Source organism: Monocercomonoides exilis (genome assembly GCF_001643675.1).
Source record: "Monocercomonoides exilis strain PA203 chromosome Unknown scaffold58-502437, whole genome shotgun sequence".
Lineage (NCBI taxonomy): Eukaryota > Preaxostyla > Oxymonadida > Polymastigidae > Monocercomonoides > Monocercomonoides exilis.
Genome location: NW_027150603.1, coordinates 33846 through 49942, shown reverse-complemented (window position 1 = coordinate 49942; position 16097 = coordinate 33846). Strand labels below are relative to the sequence as shown.

At 31.2% G+C, this 16097-nt stretch overlaps 1 protein-coding gene across 1 annotated transcript; it reads left to right on the top strand.

Moving 5' to 3' along the window:
• Window positions 1–592: 592 nt before the first annotated feature.
• MONOS_15718 (uncharacterized protein) lies at window positions 593–8134 on the top strand. Its single transcript, XM_067868610.1, has 3 exons — window positions 593–2497; window positions 3074–7269; window positions 7512–8134. Exons 1-3 carry the CDS (start codon window positions 613–615, stop codon window positions 8043–8045), a joined length of 6615 nt encoding a protein of 2204 aa, XP_067719824.1. The 5' UTR covers window positions 593–612; the 3' UTR covers window positions 8046–8134.
• Window positions 8135–16097: the final 7963 nt, after the last annotated feature.

The window sequence follows — 16097 nt, the reverse complement described above, 5'->3', positions numbered from 1 at the left end:
CCCTCAAATTCCCCCATTCACCTCCTCAAACAGAAAATTGTCAGCCAGCTCACGCCAAATAAAGAGCTCCAAAAGCATCTTCTTCGCATAATTAGCAGAAAAGAGAAGGAAAGGATGATTTTTCTGAGGCATTTTCAGATCAAAGAAGAGGCGCCTTCAGAAGATTCGCACTTGTTTCAGCACAAAACAGGGATTTCGGTGAATTTTGGGCACAAAACGAGTTTTGGGGATGAATTGTGGAGGAATAATAATAATAATAATGGTACATTTTTTTCTTCTTCTTCAATTGCTTCTTCTTCTTTTCCCTCTTCTTCTTCTTCTTCTTCTTTTTCTTCTGCGTTCGATTTAGCGTTTTCATCATCATCATCATCATCTTCTTCTTCTTCCTCTTCTCCCTTCTCTTCTTCTTTCTCCTCTTCTCCTTTTCCTTCTATTTATCCTTCTTCTTCTTCTTCTCTTTCTTCTTCTTCCTTTTCTTCTTCTCCCTTTTTTCCATTTTCTTCCTTTTCTTCTTCATTTTCTGGTTTTATTCTTATTCTCCCTCCGCATTCACATCATTTTCTGTTGGAATTTCTTCAAAAAGAAAAAGAAAAAGAAAAGAAAAACCGAAAAATGTTGAAAGAAATGAAAAATGAAGAAGAAGAAAACGAAGAAAACGAAGAAGAAAGAGAAGAAAGAGAAGAAAGAGAAAGGGAAGAAGAAAAAGTAATAGAAAACAAGAAAAAACCAACAAAACTCACAAAAACAACAAAAGAAAGCAAAAAAACAAAGAAAAACAAGAAAATCCAGCAAATTCAGCAGAAAATCAGTGAAATTCGAGAAAATCGAATGAAAATGAGGGAAAATGAGAAGAAGAAGATGATTCGGGATTTAATGCATAAGTTAGATGCAGTTATGATGATGGAAGAAGAAGAAGAAGAAAAAGAAGAAGAAGAAGAAGAAGAAGAAGAAAGAGAAAGAGAAAGAGAAGAAGAAGAAAATCTAACAATAAATAAGAAAAAGAAAAAGAAAAAGAAGAAAACGATGATGATGGAAGCGACAATGAAAAAGAAGAAGAAGAAGAAGAAGAAGAGAAGAAAGATGCGAATTGCAGAAGATGACAAAGACGAAGAAGAAGAAAGAGAAGAAGAAGAAAGAGAAGAAGAAGAAAGAGAAGAAGAAGAAAGAGAAGAAGAAGAAAGAGAAGAAGAAAAAGAAGAAGAAAGAGAAAGAAATAAAGAAGAAAGCATAGAAAACAATGAAATAAACGAAGAAAACGTTGAAGAAAGCGAAAAAATAGAAAATTTAAAGAAATTCCATGGAATTAGTGAAGAAAACAGAGAAAAAGAAGAAAAAGAAGAAAAAGAAGAAAAAGAAGAAAATATTGTTAAAGCTAAAAGACCTTCTCTTTATTCAGCTGCTTTGCCTCTAATCACATTTGAAAGCTTGAAAAGTTCTTCTTCTTCTTCTTCTTCTTCTTCTTCTTCTTCTTCTTCTCATTTAGCTTCTTCTTCTTCTTCCTCTTCCTCTTTTAATTCTTCTTCTTCTCTTTCTCTTTCTCCTTCTCTTTCTTCTTCTTCCACTTCTTTTGTTCCGCTTTCTTTGGAAGCAAGCAAAATTGCTATGTCTTCAATTACTAAACCATCTTCATCATCATCATCTTCTACCTCTTCCTCTCCTTCTCTTTCTTCTTCTTCTTCCTCTTCTTCTCCTTCTTCCTCTCTTCCTCTTTCTCCTTCAAATATTTCTTCTTCTCTTTCTCTTTCTTCTTCTTCCAATGTCAATTTGACAGACATGTCAAAATCAAAAAAATCAACAACATTCAAAATTCGCTTGAAAACGACTCCAAAGTCAAAGTCTTTTGTTTCACCAGCCTTAAATAGGAAGTCTGCTGCTTCTTTTAGCGATTATAATGCTTCTAAAATAACTTCTTCTTCTGCTTCTTCATCATCCTCTTCCCTTTCTTCTTCTCCTTCTCTTTCTCCTTCCTCTTCACTTTCAGAATCAGAAGATGAATCAGAAGAAAGTTCTTCTTCTTCTTCTTCTTCTTCCTCCTCCTCCTCTTCCTCTTCTTATTCTTCCACTTCTTTCTTGTCTTCTTCTTCTTCTTCAACAGCTTCTGTTGGCTCTTTATCTTCTTCTTCTTCTTCTTTTTCATCATCATCATCATCATCATCTTCTTCTTCTTCTCCAACTTCTATTTATTCTCATTCTCGTTCTCCTTCACCTTTTCTCTCTCCTTCTCCTTCTCCTTCTCCCTCTCTCTCTCCTTCTCCTTCTTCTTCTCCTTCTCTTTCTCCTTTTCCTTCTTCTGCTTCTGCTTCATCATCATCTTCCTCTTCCTTTTCCTCTTCTTCCTCTTCTTCTTCTAATTCATCTTCTCTTTCATCAATTTCTTCACTTCAACAACCTTCTTCTTCTTCCTCTTCCTCTTCCTCTTCTTCCTCCTCCTCCTCTTTTTCTTCTGCTTCATCATCATCATCATCATCATCATCATCATCTTCTTCTTCTTCATCAAGTTCTTCTTCTTCTTCTCTTCCTTTTTCAAACGTTTCATCAAAAGATTCCATTCAACTTCAAAAAATCCCTCAAAAAACAGAACAAACAGAAAAAACTCCAAAAATTCAACAAAATCTTCAAAAATCTCAACAAAATCAACAAAAAACTGAAAAATTCCAACAAAATCTTCCTCAAAATCAACAAAATCTTCGAAAACTTCCGCAAATTTCTCAAATTTCCCAAAATTTTCCTTCTCATTTTTCTCCCTCTCCGAATCAACCTCATCTTGTTTGGGGTCTTTTTTCCTTCGCAAATCAAGCTCCAAAACGGGGGAAAAGGAAATTTCGGTTAAAAAGACAAAAATTTCTGCATTTTTCAGCAAATTTATTAAAAAAACTGCAAATTTGTGTGAAATTCCAGTTAAATCCGATTTTGACATGGCATGTCAAAAATGAAAAAAATGAAAAAAATAAAAAAAATTATTTTTCGCTTTTAAAAAGAAATTTAGCGATTTCTTTGGCTTCTTCGGAAGCGTTTTTGAATTCGAAATTTGCAGAAAAAGAAGAAAATTTAGTTTTTCTTCATTCAATTTCAGATGATTTGTTCTATAGAGAATTATATCCTGTTATTTCGAGTGGTTTTGAAGGGGAAGAGAAGGAAGAGAAAGAGAAAGAGAAATTTGAGGAGAACAGAGGAGAAGATGAAATTTTATTGAAGAGTCATCCATCATTGTCTTTATCATCATCATCATTAAGTTCTTCTTCTTCTTCTTCTTCTTCTTCTTCTTCTCCTCCTCCTTCCATTGCTTCTTCTCTTTCTTCCATTTCATCATCATCATCCCCATCCTCTTCTTCTTCTCTTGCTTCTCTCACCAACCAACTTCACACTCCAACAAATTCAAACAATAACCAAATTTCCTCTTCTCTTTCAAATTCTTCTTTTGTCACTGATTTTTCACATCGTCTTCTTCAATCTCTTTCTTCTCCTTCTCCTTCTTCTCTTTCTCTTCCTTCTTCTTCTTCTCTTTCTTCTTCTTCTTCTTCTTCACTTTCTTCTTCTTCTTCTTCTTCCTCAAATAGTAATAATTATCATACAAATTATAATTTCAATAATCTTCATTTCCCTTCTCAAATAGAAATCACCAATTCTTCTCATCTTCTTCTCCAAAAACAAATTTTGGTTTCATTTTTGTCTTTTTTGCCGGCAAAAGCTTTTCTTCTTCTCGCTCCTCTTCCTCAAAAGATGGAAAAAATATCAATTTTTCATTCAAAAAGGAAGGAAAAGAAGGAAAAAGAGAAGGAAAAAGAAAAAGAAAAAGAGAAAAAAGATGAAAAATCTGAAGAAATCGGAGAAAATGAAATGGAAATTGAACTAAAAGAGAAAATTCCTGATTCTTCATTATCATTGTCTTTATCAGCATCATTACCTTTTTCTTCTTCTTCTTCTTCTTCGTCTTCTTCAGTTGAAAAAATATTTTCTTCTTCTCCGTCATTATCATCATCAATTTCTTCTTCACCTCCTTCTTCTTCCTCCTCCTCTTTATCTTCATCATCTTCTTCTCTATCTTCATCTTCTTCTTCACATCCATCTTCTTCTTCCTCTTCCTCTTCTTCTTCCCCATCTCCTTTCTCTTCCTCCTTCTCTCTTTCTCCTTCCCTCTCTTCCCAATGCAGCTCCTTCTATTCTCTCCTTCTTCCCCCTCATTTGTCCTTCTGTTACGCCATTCATTCATCCTTTTTGATGCAAATCATTCAAAATTGCAATATTCACACTCATCTTCGCTTTGTTGTCCCACTTTTCCAGCCAAATAAGTTGATGACGATGGAAAATGGGATGAATTCTATTAACTTATCAAATTCTTCTTCTTCTCTTTCACCGTTATCATCATCTTCTTCTTCTGATTCCTCTTTCAATTCCATTCCTTCTCCACAAATTCTTCTTTCTCTCCTTCCTCCGGCAAAAAATGGACTTATTCTTCTTTCTCCTTTGCTCAAAAACCAATACATAGTTCTATGTTCTGCACTTCCTGTTTTGGAAGTTGACAACCCTAATTGGGAAGAACAACGTGTTGTTCGCAAATATTCCCCAAGTTGGTTAACTCAGAAGGATAAATATAATATTAATATAAATATAAAAAATAATACTGATAATTATGTCAATAAAAATTTACATTCTTGCTCAAATACAATCACATTTGATTCATTGAATGATGAAGCGAAAAGAAAGAGAGAGAGAAATGGAGAGGAAGAAGATGCGGTTGAAACGATGTTTTTTGACAGCCAAATTCCACTAGTGATTGCTCATTCATCACATCTTGAGTGTCCATCTCAGATGAAAGTAGAAAAAATGATGAGAGAAAAAGAAAAAGAAGAAAAAGAAAAAGTGGCTGAAGAAGAAGAAGAAGGGGAGAAGATGGAGGTGGAAGAGAAGGAGGAGAAGACAGAGAAGACAGAAGAGAAGACAGAAGAAGTCCCAATGTGGATGAGTGTGGTATTTGTTGGCTTTATTGTGGAAGGAGTTATTCCTCCTTCTCTTCTTATTCCTTTGCCTCAGTTCATTCACAACTCAAAACTTGTTCAAGTTGAACCCAAAAAACCCAAAAAAACAAGCAAAAAACAGTCAATTTCTGTGAATCTGCAGTCAAGACAAGATAAAACGGACAACAAACAGAACACAGCACTTTCCTCCTCTCTTTCTCCTTCTCCTTCTCTTTCTCTCTCCTTTTCTCTTTCTCCGCTTCGCCGCCTTTTTTCCTCAGTCAATTTGCTTTTCCAATTCCGCTCTCTGTCAAACCACATTGTCGAGTTCCGCTCTTCCATCATTGAAAACACTGCCAGAATTAGCTGCGCTTTCCACATTCCTTTTCTTTCAGGCTCTTTTGCCCCTCAAAGTGTGTTATCTTTGAATAAATCGGATTTAAACGAAATGAAAAGAAAAGAAAGAAAAAGCACATATGTATTTTGCACTCTCCATTTGGAGCTTTGTCCGCGTTTGTTTTATTCGCTTTGCACAGCAGAAGATGTTGGGCTTTTGTGCAAAGACAGTCAACCTTCTGCTTATTCCTCTTTGTCCTCGCTTTCCTCTGAAGATCGCTTGTCTTCTTCCTCTTTCCTTAGAAGCTTCTTGCCATTCATTTCGTCCTATTGCACTTGCTCTGGGGCAGTGAAGAAAGGAGAAGGAGAAGAAATATGTGGGCATGTGATGACTTTGATTTATGCAATTGTTAACTCACCAAACATTTTTGCAATTCCTTCTGATGATTCAATTTGTGATACTGAAAATCCAAATCGAATTTCAAGTTTGCAATCGCTTTCTTCTCTGAAAAATGATGAAAAAAAGGAAGAGCAAGAAAAATTGATTGGAATGAACGAAGTTCTTCAAAAAGGCGACGTTACGAAGTTGATGAGTCATTCCACAGAAAGTTTAGCAGAAGAAAAGGCAAATGAATTTGATGCTTCTTTCACAGATTTTTTGCAAAAAGCCACAAAAATGAATAGTTCTTCAGATTCAATTGCATCATCAGCATTTCACTCTTCTTCGCATTCGAATATTGACAACTTGGCTGAAAGAATCAAAAGACTTTCTCTTATTTCATTTATTCGCAATTCATTTAACGAATCTCTGCTTCCTTCGCTTTCTTCCACAACCACTACTCTTGCAATGGAAGATTTAACGAACAAACCAGAAATAAAACAAACTTCACCAGAAAGATCAGAAAAAACAGAAGGAATCGAAATTTTAGGGATAAATGAATCATCATCATCATCATCATCAACGAAATGGGAAGAAGAAATCGACATGTCACTTGCTTTGTACACAAAAGAAGACTTTCTCATTGACAATGTGCCACTTCTGTTTCTGACTGAGAAATCAACAATTGATCTTCTTTCTCATCCTCCCAGAACAAAAAAGTATTTGCGAGTCATCCACTCGCCAAACAGATTGTGCAAAGCTTTTTCTGCTCTTCGCAAAAAATCTACTTCTTTTTCTCCTTCTTCCTATTCTCATCGTTCTCCTATTCATTCTTATTCTCATTCTCCTTCTTATTCTTCTTCTTCTCATTCTTCTCATTCTCATTCTCCTCCTTCTCCTCCTCTTCGCAACCGTCGCCACAACACCCCACCTCGTTCAGAGCACAGAAGCTATTACAGACACAGATCTCGCTCGTATTCTGCCTCTCCTTCTCATTCTCCATCTCCTTCCCCTTCTCCTTCTTCATTTCATTTGCATCATTCAAGAAGCCGTTCTCCAAAGAAACATCATAGTTCTTCTTATTCTTCTTATTCATCATCATCATCATCGTCTACTTCTTCTTCTTCCTCCTCTTCACGTGATGATCGCAATTCAACCACAACGACAATTGTCTTTGAATCACAGAAAGTTCCAACGGATGATTATCTTCCTTCCCTCTCTTCGTTGTTTTCTTCGCCTTCCTCTTCATCTTCTCTTTATTTGGCTTCTGAGCCTTTCATTGCTGGTCTGTCTTCAATTAGTAAAAATACTCCAGGTTCTTCTTCTTCTTCTTCTTCTTCTTCTTCTTCTTCTTCTTCTTCTTCTTCCTCTTCTCCTTCTTCCTCTTCCTCTTCCTCCAAACACAATGATTATCCCCGCGAAAGACATTCACGCAGTTCAGATAACATTCGCAGCATGCAACAAAACAACAGAAACAAAAATTCTCTTCCTTCTCATCAACATGCTGGTGCAGAAGGAGAAAGAGGGAAAATGCGTTTTTGCTCGCTGTGCAATATTAAGTTGCATGAAAACGATTGGGCAAGCCATGTTAGTGGGAAAGTTTGCAGAAATTATTGTTACAGACTTTTTAATTTTAAATTTTATTTATTTATTTATTTGTTTGTTTATTATTTTGAATCATTTATTCTATTTTGAATAATTATTATTTTCTATTTAAATAATAATAATTTTTGATCATTCATTCATTCATTCATTCGTGCATGCGTTCACTCATATATGTACAAATTAATTATTTCTCAATTTTTTTTAAACACTGTATTTGTTTCTTATTATTTGTTCAGTTGCATCGTGGCCATCACATGAATGAAGCAGAAAACAAGCAGAAGCAACACAATTCTTCATTGTTTTCTCTAAGTAACACTCCTTCTTCATTGAAAGATGACTCTTCATCAACACATTTTCGCTCTGAAGTGAATAAAGAAAGAATGAAAGAGGCGATTCCACCACCACCGCCATCATCTTATTATTCCTTATCCTCCTCTTCTTCTTCTTCCTCTTCTTCCTCTTCTCTTCTTCGCAAAGCCGAAATGCCTTTGGTAGCAATTAATACTGATGATGTTGGATCTTCAAAGAATTATTCAAAAAGTTCAGATGATTATGCATCATCATCATCATCATCATCGTCATCGTCATCGTCATCATCATCATCATCATCATTTTCTTCTTCCTCTTCTATCAAGCAGCAGCAATTACCTAATAACATTCCAAGGAATTTGGAAAAGGACTCAGCAAACGAGAGCAACATTGAAAGCTTGACGAATATCGTCACTGATCTTCTTGATACTGCAGATCAGTCATTTTTGGATTTACTATAAATCTTCACATTATATGAAATAATTTTTTTTTTTGCAATATTTTTTTTCTTTAAAAAAATAAAAAATCAAACCAATCAACACACATAAATTCAATATTATTTCGTGATATCTTTTCTCTTTAAAGCACGCACATAAATGCAAATAATCCTTTATGCTCACAAATCCATAACCACTGAGTCTTTTTGAAAATCAAAATAATTCCAAAACAATCATCACATAATTCAATTACAGAAAATCAAATTTTTTTTCTGTAAAAAATAATTACAACAAATCAGAATGTTAAAAAGAAAAAAAAAATCAAAAATTAACAAAATAAAAAGATTTTATCACAACTAATGTCGAGGGAAAAAATCCGCACATATAATAAAATCTTCACAAACTGCATCTTTTGATTCAAACAATAATTTAAAAATGAAAAATGACAATAAAAACCTATTTTCAATCACTAACAATGATTATTTTTTCATTTTTCATTAATTATTTTTTCACGAATATGGGATTCATTCAATAACCATTATTTTATAAATTTGATGATTACCAAAAGCTATTTGTATTTCAAAGCACAGAAGAAAAAATCACCAAAAAAAAAAAAAAAAAAAAAAAAAAAAAAAAAAAAAAAAAAGAAACCAAGATTACGAAAAAGGATCACAAAATACATACTTCAGTTCTTTTGGAGCAAAAAAAAGAAAGACAAAGGACAATATACTAGGAAAGTTGGTTGACCATATTATTTTACAGATGATGAACAATTGAAATTTGTTAAAACAATAGTTAATTGTGTGATTATTTTTGATATCATATCTTTTTTCGGTGTGTTGATTTTTCAAAGATTGTTTGTTATTGGGAAGAGATTTTGAATTTAAATATAAAAACTATTATAACTGTTTCAAAAATAAATGTTTTGCTGAAATAAAGATGAAGATGTCTCAAACATATCATTTGACTTTTTTTATGTTCATTTATTAATATTCAAGGGGTATTTATAAACCGAAAATTATGAATGAAAAAATATGATTTCAAAAATAATCACCCATATATTTTTTTATTATTCTTGTTTTTGACTCCTTGATATCCGGTTGTAAAAAGATTTGAAAATAAAAGATAACGTTGGAGCACCAAGTTTGAAACGCATTAAATATTTCGTTCAAAGACATAAACAGCTTGAACCAGTTGATCCTGTTCGATTAATTGTTTCAAGAGTCCGAGCATCCATTACAGAGAATATTTAATCATTTTTATCAAAATTGAGAATCTTGATGAAGACAAAAAAATATCATCACTCTTTGATTTTGCAGCTTGACGAGACAAGTTGTCAATCGAATGAGAAACAAAAAAGAAAGAATATAGTTTCAAGCAATTGTTCGTATATCCCTCTCTTAGAATCACCTCTTCTCAGACATCAAACAATGCTTTTTTTCGTTGCTGCAAATGGAAAGCACATTCCTTCGCATCTTTCAGTTACACCAAAATATGAGAATGAAATTAGAAAACAATGGAATGATGAAGATTATATTTTGCACACATTTCAAAAGAAATGGATGACAAAAGAAATTTTTCAATCCATTATGATCAATTATGTTTTAACTTCAATTCTCAAACAGAGGCTCGAAATATTTAAATTGAACAATAATCTTTCATCAATTAATTACATTTGAACAATAAAAAGTTTGAAACAAAAGAAGGAGATAGTCGTATTCAAAAAACAATCGACTTGAAAAAAATTAAAACCGCTCAAAAAGATAATAAACCTCTGAATGCAGTGATGAACAAGGAAGAAGAAATTTTCACAAAATGAAATGAATGCTTTTAAATGTCAGGTTATGCTCATCAGGATTCATTAAAAACGTAAGAATTTAATTTTCATTAAGATCATCGTTCTGACGAATCACTTTGAGTCACAAAAGCATCAACTGAATTACCAAAAGATGAACTGCAACGATGCAATGAAGCAGACAAATCTTCAAATTATAAGCAAACATCAAAAATCATTGAAGACAATGAGATCACATCATTCTAAATAATAAAACATGACTGTTTTGTTGGTTGTGAGGAAGAAGAATCAAATAAAATTCAAGACATTCCTGATTATTTCATTGAAGTGATTCGTCAGAAGAGTGAAATTATTGACGATGAAAAATGGTGGTCGGAAGAATCGTTTTCTTCTCAAACAAAGAAGAACAGTTTTTGTTCAATTTGTTTCAATCAAATAAAGATGACTGTCAGCAAAGAAGAAGAAGAAGAAGAAAATAATCCGCCTACTCTAATAATATTGGATGGGCATGCTTCCAGGCATAATATCAACCTTTTGAAAATATTTTCAACAGCGAAAGTTGATGTTGTCAGATTGCCTTCACATACATAACACATTCTTCAGCCATTGGATTTTGGCCCAAACACAGAATGGAAAAAACAATTGAAACATATGAAAAATTAGCCAACCATTAGAAAAATGCAAGTCCAATTCCTCCCTTTTGTTCACTCAATCAAAGAATGTGGGAACATGGCATTGGTACCCATGACAATCAAACACCGATTCTTTGCAGCAGGAATAACCTCTGTAACTATTCCATGTGTTCAAAACAAAACGATCCGAGAATTGCCTCCAGGAATGAAAAAGATTGCTCAAAGAAACAGATGGAGCATATCAGGGAAATGCATAACATCAGATTTTGTGATTAACAAATGTGAAGAGTATGAAAAACCAAGAAAAAGTGATGAAAAAACACAACAAAAGCTGAGTATTATGCAACTGAAATACAAAAAATAGAAACAATTTTTGAATTAAAAACGAAGGAAAGACTCTGTTATTTCTGATGCACCAGAAAGTGATATTGATTCTAAGAATTTTGAAGTTGCAAAGAAAATGGAAAAATACGATTCAGGTTCTTCAGAATGTTATTCTGAGGAATCAAATTCTCAAGCTTGTGAAGATTCAGTGATTTCAATCCCAATATTTGGGATCAGAGAATCAAAAGAATCATTTGAGAATCCAATTTTTTGAGAAAAAAAAAGAAGAAAAAGAAGAGAGCAGTGAAGAAGCTGTGTTGACGAAGAATTGTGCATCACTTTTATCCCATGACTCTGAATCAGAAAATGAATCAGATCTTTTGACAGTGAAAAAGTTTCAAATAAAAAGAAAAAGTGATGATTGTGACTTTGATTATGAGAAAGAAAAAACAGACTCTGCTTCTTCGGAGGAACTTGATGACCTCCCGAAAATTAATGGAACATGTTCATTGAGAATTCGTAAATTTTGCAACGATCATTTTTTCAGCTGAGTGCAAAAAATTGAATTCGGGAGATAGCTTAATAAATATTCCTGGAAAATTATCATTTCAAAAGGAAATATTGATTAAATTGATTTAATGAAATTTCATTAATGAAATATTCATCATTTCAAAGAGTTAATTTTTTACAAAAGACAAGCAAATTGATAAATGCCAATTAAACGAATTGAAAACAAACTACTACAGAAGCGAAAACGAAATATTAGAAAATAGTTATTAACCACACAATTAATATTTTTGTTGTTTTCGAATTTCACTTTCACAGACACAAAAACTCTTGAGAATGATGAAATCTCCAAATACATCCATCTTCCTATCCACTTCTCTGATCAGCATTTTCCTCACTTGATTGAAACTCCACTCATTCTAATTTTGAACATCCAGCCTTTATCAACTCTTAATGTGATGTCTCACTCTCTTTCATTTTCTCATCCCCTTCCTGATTTCCATAACTTTTGAATAATATGAACTCCTGCTTCGAAGAATCGCTTCTTTTCCTTTTTGTTCGAAACATTGTCTCCTTCCCCTCTCATGCTATTTATTCTTTGGATTGTCGCATTTCCAAGTTTTTCTCTTTCAACTTCACTTTCTTCTTTTTCTTTCAACAGCTAGTGATCTTTCAGATACAGATCTTCAATTTTATTGATTTCTATTTTCAATATCCAAAAGATCATTTTGAATGTTGTGAAACAAAACAAGCGCGTGAAGGTGTTGAATGCATATAATGAAATAATGAACTTCATCACTCGTCCCGGTGAGACACTTTTTGTTAAAATCAATATTAATAATGCAGTGGCAAAATATCAAAAACCATTTCACTAAAACATAATCATTTTCCAAAAGTTGAGGTGAAACAAAATAAATTTCTAAAAAAAAAGAAGTTTAAAATTTGAGAACGATCGGACTAACTTTCTATTTGTTTATGAATAACAAAGTGATCCTTCTTAATGTGCATATCAAATTCATTGAACAAAGAAATTGATCGTTTTGACTCATCTGACATAAATTTCTTGAATTTCCTAATTCACTGCACCTTATGAACTTATCGCAGAAACACCTTCTATTGCAACTATTTCAAATATGCTCTGTGGTTTGTAACGTTTAATATCAAATGAAAAATAATTTGAAATTTCGTTTCAAAATTATGATTCTTTCTGGTTGACATATCAATAGTTTTCTACAAAGTTATGCTTTCTCATTAATTTATATTTAAGTTTGTTTGTCTTTAACTTGTCCGGTGAAATTGAGAAAGAAATTGTTCACTTTATTTGGGCATTCATTTTTGATTGTTTTCCATAATAATATTTTTTTTTTAATAAAGAATAATAGATAGATGTTTCATTTAATATGAAAATTAGAGATATAAGATCCTTCTCTCTGGTTTCTTTTCAGGTTTTTATTTCACAAACAATGTCGAATTCATTCACCTTTTCTATTAGCTTCTGTTCATAAGGAAATAAAATATTTTTTGTTAATAATTCAACACCTTTTCATTTCGTGAGTATTTTGAGAATTTCTATATTTTATTAATTTTTGTGACCGGTATTTCGATAATTGATTATTGTTCTTCAAGCTTTAAAAGAACGCAAATTTAAAAATCATTAATATTATTAGCTGGTATTTGAAACTGGTTTTCTGTTATATAGAGATGAGTTCTCAAGATTGATACTGAACTTTTCGAATGAGATAAATAGATAATCATGGAGAAAAATCAATAAAAAAAAATTCATGTTTTCAACGAGAACGATTTATCCATTTTTCCAAGGAAAATTATTTCGAAGTGTAAACACATTATAATCCACTTATTGTTTTCATTAAATATTTATTTTCATTAATGGATTATTGCCGAGGAAGAAAAAAATATTTGATGTGCGGTTTAATAATAAAGTGTGTGTTTTTCACGCAATCATAATTCATTTTTTAATAATAAAACTTAAACGAATTGAGCGGGTAAATTCGAATTGATTAAGTCAAAACGTTTAAAATTTGTTTCATTGGTTTTGACTCAATCAATTCGGTTTTCCTTCAATCTTTTTTGTGATCAAAAATTCAAAAATAATGTTTCAATTTTGATCAAAATAATGAGAAGTTTTTTCAATAATCCATTGAAAGACAATTTGTTTTCTGCAAATTTTTGATAGGTATTTTATTATGATGTTTTAAATATGCTTGGATGATGTTTTTTGTTAATTATGAAAAATTTGTTGATAACTTTGTTTCTAATTTGTCTTTGTTGTTTTGGATTCAGTTAAGTGTTTCAATTGTTAAAACACTCATTTTTTGTGTTATTGTAGCAGAAAATGTTTGTTGTTTTATTTGCAAATTTCCGGTTTTGTTTTTGAAACATGTTTTTAATTGAATAATTGTTTTTGAGAAACTTTTTCTGAACAATCAACTTAATACGCTATCTTTGCATTTTTTTATCAAAAAAAGAATTGGTTGAATGCAAGGTCGATGTGAATTTTTTAATTTGAATATCTTTTATTTATTTTTTGTGATTTAAAAAATTTCGTTGAATGTTTCTAATTCTCTTTTTATCGTTACATTTTTTCACTTCAAATCAATCAACATGTAACAAAAATAAAAAATAACTCATAGTTTGGTCTTTTGTTTTTTCAATTTAAGCCAAATGTTTGTAGTCAAATTTGGAGATGGTTTTTACATTGAAATTTTCAATTTTTCCATCAAAAAACAAAAATATGTCGATTTTAATTATATCATCTTCATATGCAAAAAACAATTTGATAAAAAAATAACACTTTGATAATTTGATTTTCATGTGATCTCACAACCAGAATTGAATCAATCGGTCTTGACTCAATCAAAACGGTTTTGAGTCTCACTTTTTGGTTTTATATGTCACTTATTGGTATTAGTCAAATCGAATACCGCATTACTGAGTCATTTCGTTTCAGTTCTAATTTGAATTGGATGGATTATTTGATCGAAAAATTAGAACTTGATTGATTTGACTGCGTCAAGTGGCATTAGATCGGTCAACATCCAATAAGATTGATCTAATGCCATTAAGACGCAGTCAAATTGGATGTGACTCAGTCACATCCGATCATTTCCATTCTGGGTCTCCTGATCATTAATTGAACAAAAAATATTTCAAGTTAAAACTTTGTTATTTCTCTTTTAATGCTTTATTAAAATAATATATAATTGTTTTAATTGGATGTTTTTTCAATTTTTAAGAATAACAAATTTAATGATTTTTTCGTGAATTATTTTCATTCAATTCGTTTTAAATTAAGATTAAATAATTAATGTCACATACAAAATGTGATTTTGATAATTCCCATTTCGCTATTGAACATTCCAAAAAAAGAATCATATGTTTTTGAAAACATCTTTCAGATTTCCTTATAAAAAACAAATAAGAGAATAATATGAATAAATAGCTTTTTATTTGTTGTTTGTTGTTCGAAAATATCAAAACATCAAAAAACAATAGAGTAAAAAACAATCTGCACAAGAAAAAAAGTGAAAAATGAAAGCATTTTATGAAAATGAAAAAGTGATAATTATTATAATACGCAAACGTTAATTATATAAAATACTTTCTATTTTTTCATCATTTCAAGAGATAAAGCTGATAACAACGTCACAATTACAAAAATGTGAAGTTTTCAAAAACCTGAATCAAACTTGAAAAACACAAAAAAAATACCATAAATAGAGAATAAAAACACAAATTAAATAGTAACATATTAAAAAATTAAACAATAATAACTTTAATAAGGTTAAATACGAACAATACAAAAAAATGAACGATCACAACTTTTGATCATAAAAATCACAATTTCACCCTCGGTGAGATTGAGGGAAATTCGATAAAAATTAGTAATATTCGATTAACCAGACAAAAATCGATTTGACTGAGTCAATGCAAATATCAAATATTCCTGGTGATTGATCATATTTAAATAAAAGTACATTCTTCTCTTATTTTTATTAATTTATTATTTGCAAATGACGTATATAAAAATTGAAATAAAATATTAATGTTTTTAATTGAAACATGTTGAATTTCATGTTGTCAAATTTTTTTATTTTTATTGTTTATCAATTATTTTTGGAAAAAACACAAAAGCATAAAATTATTCAATTCTTTTTATTTTTCACATAAAAATATATTGATATGATAAGAAAAAATTTGCTGATCATAATAAAACAAGTTTTAAATAATCAAAATAAAAAAGTGAAAAAATAAACAGTTATATTAACAAAAGAGCTTTTGTTGGCATAAGCATAGAATAAGCATACCAAATATTTTTGATTCTTTCAATCATTTTCACAATCTATTGCTTATTAGGTTTAATAATATTTTGTACTTTGTCTGCGCTTTGCATCCACTTGACAAAATAAAAAATATAATTTTTCTCAAAATCACATAAAAAATGGGTTTGATCACAAAATTTTTGTGGATCAAAAATTAGATGTCTTGGAAAAAACCTTTCAAAAAGGAATGTCATGCGCTGTATGAAACATTTTCATCTGAAGAATCATCTTGGAAATGGATACAACAATATTTACCTAAGGTTTTTGCAGTTTGTCAACACTGCAAAAAAGTCAAATATATCTGTAAAGGAAGGGGACATTCAAGATTCCCGAAGTGCCCAAAGTGCAAGAAAAGTGTTTCCTGCTTTAAAAATACAACTCTGGAGTCTTCAAAATTGCCTATTTCCACTGTGATGATGATTCTTTTGATGTTTTGGCTTGAAATCAAAGATTGGCAAATTGGCATGATGTTAAATGT